The following is a 13,295-nucleotide window of genomic DNA, read 5'->3' on the forward strand; positions in this document are numbered from 1 at the left end:
ACACATACGGTCTTTGGATCATCTTTACTGGATTTACTGGGGACTTAAACAGCTATGGAAGCTTCTTTCTTTCAAAGAACTTTAAACTATGGGTCAATCTTAAGGCCTTGGTTACATATGAGTACAAGCTGCCAGGATAAACATAATTGTATTGCATGGTATTTTCAGTTTGTGCAAGAAATTACTCACCTACCAATATATCACGTGATGATATTGGTACACTTTAGGTTAGGATATGCAAAAGATGATATATTTGCAGGTATACAGTATCTTGCCAACTAAAAAATGTAACATTATAATGTGTGCTTTAAATCATAGGGTAATTAAAAGGACAACAAAAAAATCCTTTACAGTTGTTAACTTCTATGTTTTACATATTTTACTACAGGATGTAGAGGTTATGCACATAACTGTTTAATATTTTGCTTCAATGTTGGGAAGAGTATTGAGAGAAATGTGGTCTCTTCTGATTCTCATTGTGTTGAGAATACCGAGTCAGACAGTTTGAAAAGTACATTTATGAGTTTTATACAGAATTGTAGCTAAGTGTGTCCAATGAAAAGAACAATATAACAGAGCTAATGTTACTACTACACAAACTGCTGAAATACGAATATATCATGCAAGGTACAGAATAAGTACATTATAAAGTCTTAGCATGGGGAAGAAATCCTGTTCTGTTTTTAGGTATTGCAGTCAAGAGAGCTGGTCAGCTTTAGCCTTTAAAAACACATTTATTCAAGCTCTGACCTTGTCCAAAAAATAAAAAAGCAGTTTTCCATACTTTTTAAATATGAAGTAACCCAGACGACATCTTCTGCAGTACTTAGTAGTTCAGGTTCTAGTGTACTCAGTGTGTATCAGTCCACACTGATTTGAGAAGGTGAAACTTCAATGTGGGAAATTCAGCAGCACACTCTTATTCAATCTTATAGTTTTTCTGCACAAACCAGTCATGTTCTATTGTATTCACTAATAATGCATTTTTTTCATTTTTTGCAAAATGTTTACAATTTTATAATCTCTATAAAAGAGCAATAGTGTAATTTTTCATGTTCATTAAAGCATTAACTCAATCAAGCAACTAATCCCAATACAAAAAGTTAACAGAGTCAATATTGAATACACAACACAATATTCCCTTTATAGCACTGCTCATAAAAATAAAACGTACAGTCTATAAATATTTTTTGGCAAAAAATACCAGCAGAGGCACAGAAGTAGTATAAAAATGTGTATCCGACAAATAAAGTGTTCATCAGAGCTCTTCACTGTATTTTTCCGGAATAGAATATGCCCCGGGTCTATCCCAGTAGTCCACTGCACGCACTTTGTAGAAACCTGAAACTTCTGCGCTTTCTGCAAACAAGCAGAGTGGTTAGAATAATGTACTTTTTTATACACAGGTGCTCTAAACAAAACGCTTTACCACATAAGATTATCATTTACTTTGAGTAACTTCTGATTTATCTTTCTCTTTTTCTGATAGGAAGCACAATCCCCAGAATCACATGGGTTATTAGGTGATTCTAATTAGTTATTTGAATTTTAAGGTTTATTTAAATTGTTTGGATTCTTCATATAAGACTCATAATGATTAAGATTAGGATAACCAGAAAACAAACTTTATATTTTCAGAATGTGACCTCCTCAATGGTGGGCTATTTAGAAATTTAGACTGTAAAAACATTACATGACATATTTCTTATTGAAATTTAGAATGAAAAGATGATTATGTACATTTTTGTACTCTTTCAATATTAAGACTTAAAAGTTAAATATGTTAACTTTTAAGTGTGTGAAAAAACATGTGGTCTTTCTTACTGTTTTGAAAATGCAAAAATAGAAGAATAGGAGCCATTTTGTTTTTATTCACTCATTTTGAACACTCATAACGGGAAATTTAGTCAAAAAAAATAATGTGTACTGCTTACCTGGGGCATACGTGTATAATGTAAAAATTGTGTCCCTGACATTAATTCTTTGGAATGACTTCTTGTCCTGTGAGAATTCCACTTCGTAGGTTTTTATACACCTAGGATGACAAACATGCACATCTTCACATGCAATAATGAATAATCCCAGCGCAACAGAATAGTAGTGCTTAAATAATAGTAGCAGCAGTGCAGAAACTCAAAACATGTGAGACTATGGTGAAGATTCTGAATTTAGGGAAACATGTAGACTGACAAATGTTTTCTTTCTTGTGATAATGGTACACAAAGGTAGTTCTAGAAGGAAATAAACAATGTGCATGTGTTCCAAGAGATTCATAGATGACATGCTAAGGAAGCTAATACAGTACCTGTGGGTTCCTTGCAATTTGGATAAAGAAATCTTAACTCTTGCTAACAGTGGGCATACAGTGTGTCATAGTTTGACATGATGGTCTTGCTATCAGTGTACAAGATAAGTGGTGTTATTACTACTAACTTGGAATTGACACAGCCATCTTTCCATAATATCAGCACCTGTCCCTTAGTCACTGTGAGGAAAGCCACACCTGTCACCTAAGAAAGAAAAACACACTTTACCAGAAAACGTCAAAGAGAAAGACTATTTGCAACATTTCCAAGCTGTTTGAAATATTTGTGTTGGAAATACAGCAAAAACTGCATTAATGAAGGCAACGCAAACACATGAGATACAGTGCCTTGCGAAAGTATTCGGCCCCCTTGAACTTTTCAACCTTTTGCCACATTTCAGGCTTCAAACATAAAGATATACATTTTTTATTTTATGTGAAGAATCACCAACAAGTGGGACACATATGTGAAGTGGAACGAAATCTATTGGATTTTTGAAACTTTTTTAACTAATAAAAAAATGAAAAGTGGGGCGTGCAAAATTATTCGGCCCCTTTACTTTCAGTGCAGCAAACTCACTCCAGAAGTTCAGCGAGGATCTCTGAATGATCCAATGTTGTCCTAAATGACTGATGGTGATAAATAGAATCCACCTGTGTGTAATCAAGTCTCTGTATAAATGCACCTGCTCTGTGATAGTCTCAAGGTTCTGTTGAAAGCGCAGAGAGCATCATGAAGACCAAGGAACACACCAGGCAGGTCCGTAATACTGTTGTGGAGAAGTTTAAAGCCGGATTTGGATACAAAAAGATTTCCCAAGCTTCAAACATCCCAAGGAGCACTGTGCAAGCGATCATCTTGAAATGGAAGGAGTATCAGACCACTGCAAATCTACCAAGACCTGGCCGTCCCTCTAAACTTTCAGCTCAGACAAGGAGAAGACTGATCAGAGATGCAGCCAAGAGGCCCATGATCACTCTGGATGAACTGCAGAGAACTACAGCTGAGGTGGGAGAGTCTGTCCATAGGACAACAATCAGTCTTACACTGCACAAATCTGGCCTTTATGGAAGAGTGGCAAGAAGAAAGCCATTTCTCAAAGATATCCATAAAAAGTCTCGTCTAAAGTTTGCCACAAGCCACCTGGGAGACACCCCAAACATGTGGAAGAAGGTGCTCTGGTCAGATGAAACCAAAATCGAACTTTTTGGCCACAATGCAAAACGATATGTTTGGCGTAAAAGCAACACAGCTCATCACCCTCAACACACCATCCCCACTGTCAAACATGGTGGTGGCAGCATCATGGTTTGGGCCTGCTTTTCTTCAGCAGGGACAGGGAAGATGGTTAAAATTGAGGGGAAGATGGATGCAGCCAAATACAGGACCATTCTGGATGAAAACCTGTTGGAGTCTGCAAAAGACCTGAAACTGGGACGGAGATTTATCTTCCAACAAGACAATGATCCCAAACATACAGCAAAATCTACAAAGGAATGGTTCACAAATAAACGTATCCAGGTGTTTGAATGGCCAAGTCAAAGTCCAAACCTGAATCCAATCGAGAATCTGTGGAAAGAGCTGAAAACTGCTGTTCACAAACGCTCTCCATCCAACCTCACTGAGCTCAAGCTGTTTTGCAAGGAAGATTGGGCAAGAATTTCAGTCTCTCGATGTGCAAAACTGATAGAGACATACCCCAAGCGACTTGCAGCTGTAATCGCAGCAAAAGGTGGCTCTACAAAGTATTAACGCAAGGGGGCCGAATAATTTTGCACGCCCCACTTTTCATTTTTTTCTTAGTTAAAAAAGTTTCAAAAATCCAAATAGATTTCGTTCCACTTCACAATTGTGTCCCACTTGTTGGTGATTCTTCACATAAATTAAAAAATTTATATCTTTATGTTTGAAGCCTGAAATGTGGCAAAAGGTTGAAAAGTTCAAGGGGGCCGAATACTTTCGCAAGGCACTGTATAATACAGCATATGAGAATATACTGTGTATAAATATTAAAGATGACATGCAGTTTATATATAAAACTGACATAAGCATTTAAATGTAAGAAAAGTTAAAAAACATTTTCAGAGTTTGACAAAATCCTGTGTTACTGCGGCAAATCTGTTACAATCCACTTTTCCCTTTAGCTGATTTTCAACAAATGCTGAGTTCAGTTCAGGAGATCATGTCTGGATTTACTAGCTACTACTTAGCAGTGGGCTGATTTGAATCAAAGAGGATAAATCCACAGCCAAAATTTCCTCCTGAGCCTCTGGGAGTGGAATGCTCACGTGGCACCATGCTATGTGTCAGTATAGTGAGACATACTAATCTCCTAAAGTAGCCTGGCACAGCAGATAAACTTAATTTGTGAAACTTGTGAGCAACAAAAACAAGCTGGTTTAAAAAATTAGTGCAATTCAGAAACAGTAAGAGCGTACAGGCACTGAATTTATGGTTGTCATGCTTTAAACAAATTATCCACATGGACTGCATGGAATGTTTATGATGACCCCACGGCGCTGTTTAGAGAAATGTTCCTTGTGATCTGCATGAGAATATACATCCTTTAAGAAAAGGATTCTAGGGATTCTGTCATGAGAAACATCAATTAAACAAAACTGATGCAATAAGATAGTGTAACACAGTGATACAGTGCATACAGTATGTGTCTATTGGATCTGATGGATTAGCAGCACACACTGACCTGATCTGGTGCTGCCTGAGGCTGGGCACACACATGAATGAGGTGAACAGAGGGGATGGGCAGCTCCACTTTCAGGGTAAGACTGCCTTCAGAGGGGAAGGGAAAAGGTCCATTCACCAGTGGATCCTGGGGGAGATGCAGTTATTATACATTTAAATAAAATACTTTACAGATTTCCATTATACACCAACCTAATCTGGAATCACCATTTGTTTTCTTACATCTCAGATCGTGGCACAGACTCCCGCAGTGTTATGGTGGGGAAATACGGAAGGGCCATACTCTGACCCTGAAAGTAGGGTTTGGGAAAAATAAATAATAGTTAAAATTATTTGGATTTCTGCCTTAGTAACCTGTAGTCTCACATAAATGAATGATTTATTGAAAATAAAAAGTTCCAATCCATGAATATGTAGCGTGTAGCCCATTGACACAGGGAATACGGATGCTTTTTGAACTTCAAAGGGAGTAACACTGTTGTCACAGGCTCCTTAGACGTTATACTCCCTATTATTACAGGGTTACATTCATCCAAGTGACAGGTACAATGTTAAATTAGGCTTGTGTGTAGTAGCACATTTGTTATTATTTAGTTGGCTTACAAACTCAAGAACCTTTACCTCAGCTTCCCTCAGTTGATGGAACTGCTCAATGGTAGGAAAGTCGGGGCTTCCAAAGCTTTTCCACAGTTGATACGGGTTTGTGGAATTGTTGTCCAGATGATAAGTCACATACACCAACCCTGGAATCAAAGATCCAAAGGCATCAATATCAACATTGCAAAAATAAAAGAAAGGAAAGGAAGAAAACAAAATAACCGAAGAACATTCAGGACCTCAGATTTTCTTTTTTGGAACCAAAGGGTTAACACACAAGAAGACTGAGAATGTTCTATTAATTTGCCCCTACCTGGATGAGTGGCGTATCCATTAAGATGGACTGTAACATAGCTTGTATCAGGAGAGGTGGTGTTGTCTCTGCTGTTGTAGATCAATATAGTGGACTGCCAGCTATTTGATGTTTCAGGGAAATTAGGTTCATGGATGCTGGCAATGACGCCCAAAGTAGAATCTTTACCTTTCCCATCCGCAGTTATATGAGCTGATATTTGCTTCTCTCCTGTAGGTTGAAAACAAAAAAATGAGACAGTAAAAATTAAAACATCTCAATTACATAGCCAGCAACTTTTTGAACTGGACTTTTCAACAAACACATTGAGAAGACACAATCTGGAATAATTCTCGTTGGAAAACCACCTTGAACAGCTACAAAGTAATTTTCTTTAATTTATTGTCTAAACCACCATCTAGACTAAGTACTCTGAATGTTGGAAGATAAGATTTCCCCTATGAAATATACTATAATTCTGAGAAAACAGCACTGGACTGGAGTGCAGAAAAAACAAAACTGGTGTAAGTCAGTGAAATGTATGCACTTCACCTAAATAACAAATTAAAGAGAGCATCTGCCCTCTGTGTACAGCCTCTGCTTAAAAGTTAGATGAGGATTCATTTGTAACTTAACTCAACTATCACTTGATTAGTAGCCACTAGTCTGTGCATTGCTTTGACTATAACATAATTCTCTGATAAACATAATTAATTTGCTTAGCTATTAAACACCAAGGCGGTACACACAACTGCCACCTCATGCCACTAACAACTGAAAAGGTCAGTGAAAATAACACTAAATTATTTCTGTGCCTCTGTCTAGTTTGTTTTTGTACATGATGAACCTTCCAGGCACTGAATACAGTTACACTCTCTATCCTCTTCACTGCCCTTCTTTTCCATTGTACATTAAATAAAAAGAGGATTAGGTTCTCAGTACATGTGTCCTGTAACTGGATTAGTGCTTGAAAATATAGATGTTGCTGACTCCTACACTTTCAGTATAGCAATCAGCAATGAACAGTCTCAAAATAATTGTGTTACAAAAAACAAAGCTTTTCTTTAGAGGAAACAAAGTAAAATCAATTAATTTCTCCGAATTCACTCTTCCAAAGCCTCACTTATGATAGTACAGATGAAGGGCTCCTCCTAGTATATGCCAATATATCAGAGTGTACTTGTTCATCTGTGTAGTAGATTAGACAGCCCACTAATTAGTAGATTAGTAGAATAACACAGGTTATTTTGAAATCCTTCTTCCACATGCTGCTGAAGGGGAAAGCCTGAAGGGATTAGTTACTTAAACTGACACTTTCTGAACTGAACACGTACATTAGCAATTGATAGATATATAAGTGCAATACTGTACATAGGTCAAGATCCCAGGTCTACTAGCCTCTTCTCTAAACAATGGACTCCATGCAATTATTAATAAAAAACAATACTGGTCTTAATCAATACTGGCCATATTTAACTGCCTTTGTTTATTTATTTTTCAAGCCTGGTAGATTTTTTGTATCTTTTACTTAGATTATAAAATATACATGTAAGTATAACATATAATTATGATATAATTTTGAATAATATAGTATACAGTGCCTTGCTTTTTTATTACAAGGCTTTGATGTCACTGTATTGGTATGATGCTCACCAGCGAACTAAGCTACTGCTGCACTTATGTCTCTTTTTTAGCTACCAGTTAAGACAAAAGTTAACAGTGTTATGTGGGAACCTCAAGAGATGGCATTCTTGCTTGATCTGAAAACTATTGAATGGAATATGACAGTCACAGATAATAGTAAATTATACGAATAAAACAATCTGGAATATATAACTCATTTTAATCTATGATTACAAGATCAACAGAGCATTCTAACAGAACAACCAATTGAACATTCCAATTGAATAAAGTGACAAAATGTCATGCTTGGTAGTGCCATCTGAAATTTGTGATGAATACTAAATCAAAGCAATAGCTGGGATTTTCAATCCTTGAAGTCACTGGTGTTCACTTCACAAAAAGTGACTTTCTTGTATTGGTTTTGCTGTGTTGCTGTATCATTTTTCAAGTCAACAAGAATGGGACCACGTGGAATTATTTTCAGAAAACCTTTCCGATTTTACTTGTGATAACACAAGATGTATGTGGTGTTTAGCGGGAATTAAAATGAGGACCAGTATTTAAATGTGATTTGGTTAATTCTAGATACTATGAAGAGAAAATAAAAAAAAAATTGTAATAAGATGTGGTCTACTGTAAATACATGGAAAAGGTCATTGCATGGAAACAGAACCACACAACCATCCATGTCAGTTAATTTTCTTCTAATGATAACTTATAAGAAAAAACTGCAAGGCATTATAAAAAACAAAGCCTATTAATATTATTACTTCCACTACTACCTGTTTAAAGCAATTGGAGAAACTAAGAACCTGTTGAAATTAGAAAATCTCAATGTGAAAAACTCGACACACTGTGAGACATAGGAGGACGTTTCACACCTAAGAGTGACAGGAGGCCCATGACTGTCAGCACAGGCTTCCTCAGCAGCTGAACATGAGGAGGACGCGTGTGGTTCATCTGGAAGCGAGCGGTGAGGGTGCGCTGGGTGAAGTAGTGTGGGTGGTAGTTGAGGAAGGCGTTATCGTTGCTCAGCAGGGTGTAATTGATGGTGTTCTCTGGACTTGCCATGAGCAGGTTTTGGTGCTGACCAATAACCTGGAAAAGAAAAGACTGAGTCAAAAATGGTACGAAAATGACCAAGACTTTTTTGGTTTCATTCACCCCAATTGAAAACAAATTCTGACAGCTTCTTCCAATTAAGGGCCGCAGGGCAGCCAGAGCCTATCCTGCCATGATGGCAGTCCATTCCAGGGCCCACAGAGACACAAACATCCATACCCTCACATCATGTCCAATTTTCCCAAAGGCCAATTAACCCAACAGTATGTCTTTGGGATGTGGGAAGAAACTAGATAGCCCCCCAGGTCTGGAACTGAACAGAGAGTCCCAGCACTACAAGGCAGCAAAGCTAACCCCTGCACCATTGTGCCTCCCTTCTTAATTGTTGCCATGAAGAATAACCAAAATACTTCATAGGTAACACTGACAGAACTATTCACTATCTACACCGAACGCAGAGATTGCATGTAATATTACACGTACGTAGGACTTGTTTGCATGTAAGCTACACAGTAGCTGTAAGCTGTATTGCTTACATGCAAACAAGGTGCATCAATGTGAAACAATATAAATATATATAAATCAAATACAGGCATTGAATTAAGGGTATGTAGAAGACTGTTCCAACAGATCAAGATTAAAGGGAGAGCATTATGTGCTAAAAGATACCATAAGAAGAAAAACAATGTAAAATGGAACAGTCATTAACACAGCCAGTTCTGTTCAATTGTCTAATACTGGGCACACAGAGGAGCAGCACACACAAAAGGCTGGATAACCTGCTCCTCTCAGAACTTCAGAAAATTTCACCTCACATGGCCTCTTCCTTCATATGAATTAAGATTAATGGGTTTAGTGGATTTAGCTGCTTAGTCCTGACTTGACTTGCCTTGCCCTGTGTGAGTAAGAGACAAAGATGTTCCCAGTCTTAACAGGTGTTGTATCAGTCAGCTGTACTGTCATTGTTAGAGAGACGATGTGACATGGGTTATCACTGTTCTCACTGCGTGCTTATATTTGGCATCGTTATGTCATAAGGTTACAGTGGGGAGCTGCTTCACATTTCTCCCTAGTTTTCCCTCATTCCTATGCACATCTGAAAAAGCCTCCACAAGTGAAATGTGGTTTTCCTTCTTTCTTCTTATTTTACATCTTGGGATTAACCTCCATCTGTTCCTTTGTTAAACTGTGTCTGTTTTACATCAGTGATACAAATTTCCATGCCGGAAATATCTTACCCTTAATGTAAGAGAATGTGGCCATTAAATATAAACAAACTGTTTAGTTTATTGTTTTTGTTGTTTATTGTTTTAGTTTAGTGTATTGAACAGGGACAGAGCAGAGCTCTTAGGTTGTACCAGAGATCAAATCTACATGTGTTTCATACCACATTGTCCAGACAGACAATAATTTATTGGAGTCAGCAAAGAAACAACAGTCTCTATTAACCTGGTGTTTGCATTAAAAGGGGTTAGACTGATATTTGAAAACCCCAAAACTATTGATGTGATGTCAGATGATGCCTCAATGAATGAACTACGGTGCCACACGTGTCTTATAGCCCTCTCAAATTACTGCTTTCAAAATGGAGTCCAAAACTAATTGTGCAGTTGAGACTGGGGATGTTCAGTTACATTGTTTAACCAGGCCTACCAGTAGAATAACTAGATTAGCATTAATGATAATTCCTTACACCTACGCAGTATTGTGCTTTTCTAGACACTCCACTCAAAGTGCTTTACAGTTAATGGGAACTCCCCTCCACCACCACCAATGTGCAGCATCCACCTGGTTGATGGGACGGCAGCCATAGTGCACCAGAACGCTCATATTAATAGGGAGGAGAACAGAGTAATGAAGCCAGTTCATAGATGGGGATTATTAGGAGGATATGATTGATAAAGGCCAATGTGACATTTGGCCAGGATGCTGGGGTTACACCCCTACTCATTTTGAGAAACGCCCTGGGATTTTTAATGACCACAGAGAGTCAAGACATCAGTTTTACATCTTATCCGAAAGACGGCGTCTTTTTACAGTAGAGTGTACCCATCACTATACTGGGGCATAAGGACCCACACAGACCACAAGGTAAGCACCCCCTACTGGCCCTAATAATACCTCTGCCAGTAGCAACCTTAATGTTTCCCAAGAGGTCTCCAATCCAAGTACTGACCAGGATCACACTTGCATAGCTTCAGTGGGCTACCTGTTGTGAGGTGCAGGGTGATAAGGCTGCTGGCAACATTTGGAAGTCCAACAAGTTTATGTCCAAAAAAATATAATGGGCAGCTGTCAGAAGGTGGCCTCCTAAACTATTTAAAGGAAAATAAACCAATTGCTCTCTCCTGTTAGTTTCTAATATTTTGGCCAGCTTATTATTTAATGAAATGCCACTTTGAAAAGACGAATAGCTTGCTGGGGTAGGCTCTGGCTTTCCCATGACCCTATACTGGATTAAGCAGTTAGAAAATGGATGGACAGATAGAAAAGATTAATAATTGACTTGACACATTTTAGTTTAATTAACTTTTCACCACGCTATGAATATTTTCCAGAGATGTACAACATGTACAACACATTGTTGAGTGTAGCCTGAGTTCTTAGATGTTTTCTCAAATATTGTTCCATTGGCCTCAAATGAAGCCAAGCATTTAAGTGAAAGAAGCAACAAGTTCTATAAGGTGAGGTAACAGACCAAATGTACCATGACATTTGTCTTTATTATAAAGTTATCATATTTCATATATCATATATCATAGGTCATTTGAGCCTTGTGCTTTTTGGAGATAATCCATACAGTACATGTTTCATGAGGTTTATTTTCAATGTATCACATTCTTATACAGGGCCCCGACTAGCTCTGTTGGTAGAACACGAAACTCATAATCTCAGGGTTGTGGGTTCGTGTCCCACGTCTGGCGCCAGGTCCTCCATGTTGGAGGCTGGGCACAAGGCTAACAACCCTGTCCTGTAAAAAAACAATGTTACGGAAACAGCAACAGGACGTTGCTGTCCCTACATGCCGGAAGGCATATCGGGCAAATATCCATCCATCCACATTTTTATACTAAAGAATCTCATAAACTTATTTATGACTACTACTGCGCTTTAAAACTATTTGAATTTACTGCAGTGTGAGTTGTCAAATATTGCCATCTCTTCAAGATAAAACAGCTACAGCTTATCAATACAAGTGTATTCAATACTGAACTGTGGAAACTGCACACTATCAGCAAATGGAGAGAGATCAAAAAGGCTGGGTGACTTATTACCAGTTACATCTCGGCTTGATATAACTGGTAATTAGTGAATGACCATCAAGCACACCTATTAATCTCATTCTAAATTATAATGTGATCTGAAACATTGTGTATTTGCCAAGACCAAACTATGCCTTTATCCAACCACCTTCACTCTGTGAAAAAATAGCAAGAATAACATACTATTTAAATCAAAATCTCATTGAATTTGGCAAAGCACATTTTTAGACAACTGCATTAAGTGGACTTTGTTCTATACATTCCCTGATTTCTAAACATCATGAAGCCCAACACTAACTCTGAACTGAATTACAGATATCTTAAGCAATAATAATGTCAAACCAGGACTTTTATTCAGTTCATCATAAACAAGCTGAACCTCATCCAATTTCCTTAATATACTTTGTGCTAAGAGATGAACATTCCTAATGTGTTACAAAACTGCTCCACCTCCTGGTTAAAATTTACAAGTGCTGGTGAATATCCACTTCTAGGTCAGAGTTAAATGTGGATGAATGTATTTCCTTTAGAACAGTCAGACATAACCAAATGTCAGTGCATTGCAATATTTATCTTATTCACACCAAAGAAGATCATTTTATAAACTGTGACAACATATTTAGAGCAATATTTCTATTTCACACCAGCTTTCACACGGACAAAAGCATGAAACTTCCAGAAACTTGAGAAAACAAGACTTGAAAAAAAGATTGCACAGTAATCTGTAGGAGCTAAATGGTAGTGATTTGTAATATATACAGTAAAATATATATATATAAATTGTAGTTAGATATATTTGCATATACTTTTTATGGTGCAGTGTGTGGAGTTCCCTAGATCCCCAAAGGAACATTTGCAGAGCTCAATTTCTTCACAATCCCCCAATGTTGGATCAGTACTGTTCCAACATCTCCTGGGAACACATCCTATTACTTTATTGCTTTAGGTTTAGATTATTTTTAATGGATCAAAGAGCAATGGTGATGATTGTACTGGAAACAGAACTGATCAAAAGGTGTCTACAATATCACTTAAGGTGAACATACTGTAATACTGCCTAAAAACCATTGGGGGAAAAATACATTCTTTCTTGTTTATTCTTGTTTTTAGGGAAGACCTCTTAATCATTTTGAGGGAACGTTTCATCTCCCTTACCTTTACAACCATGGCTGCATAAGTTACATCTGCCCTCCACAGTTGTGGTTTAGACCATCCGACCAGTGGATCTGCTTCATCGTTGTAAACAGGAAGGTATTTAAATGAGGGAAAACATTGCTGTATCTCCTTTATGGTTTCTATTTCCTGTTCCAAGATACGGAGAGAGCTACCTTCACCCTGTAAATAAAGAAATCCACAAGCAACAGATCATGATTTGACATGTATTTGTTCTGACAATCAAAAGCCTAAGTGAATTCCTTAGGAATACCACCAAAATTGATCCCTGTAATT

At 37.6% G+C, this 13,295-nt stretch overlaps 1 protein-coding gene across 1 annotated transcript in view; it reads right to left on the reverse strand.

The window, feature by feature from the left end:
* Positions 1–714: 714 nt before the first annotated feature.
* idua (alpha-L-iduronidase) overlaps positions 715–13,295 on the reverse strand; it is a 40,837-nt gene continuing 28,256 nt past the window's right edge. Inside the window, exons 7-14 of the mRNA XM_015340053.2 lie at positions 13,002–13,181; positions 8,403–8,619; positions 5,920–6,129; positions 5,631–5,752; positions 5,011–5,136; positions 2,434–2,510; positions 1,935–2,035; positions 715–1,359 (exon numbers count right to left, since the gene is read on the reverse strand). Coding sequence (XP_015195539.2) covers positions 1,259–1,359; positions 1,935–2,035; positions 2,434–2,510; positions 5,011–5,136; positions 5,631–5,752; positions 5,920–6,129; positions 8,403–8,619; positions 13,002–13,181 — 1,134 coding nt within the window. The 3' untranslated portion in view covers positions 715–1,258. The remainder of the gene's footprint in view (positions 1,360–1,934; positions 2,036–2,433; positions 2,511–5,010; positions 5,137–5,630; positions 5,753–5,919; positions 6,130–8,402; positions 8,620–13,001; positions 13,182–13,295) is intronic.

Source organism: Lepisosteus oculatus, chromosome 3 (assembly GCF_040954835.1).
Source record: "Lepisosteus oculatus isolate fLepOcu1 chromosome 3, fLepOcu1.hap2, whole genome shotgun sequence".
NCBI lineage: Eukaryota > Metazoa > Chordata > Actinopteri > Semionotiformes > Lepisosteidae > Lepisosteus > Lepisosteus oculatus.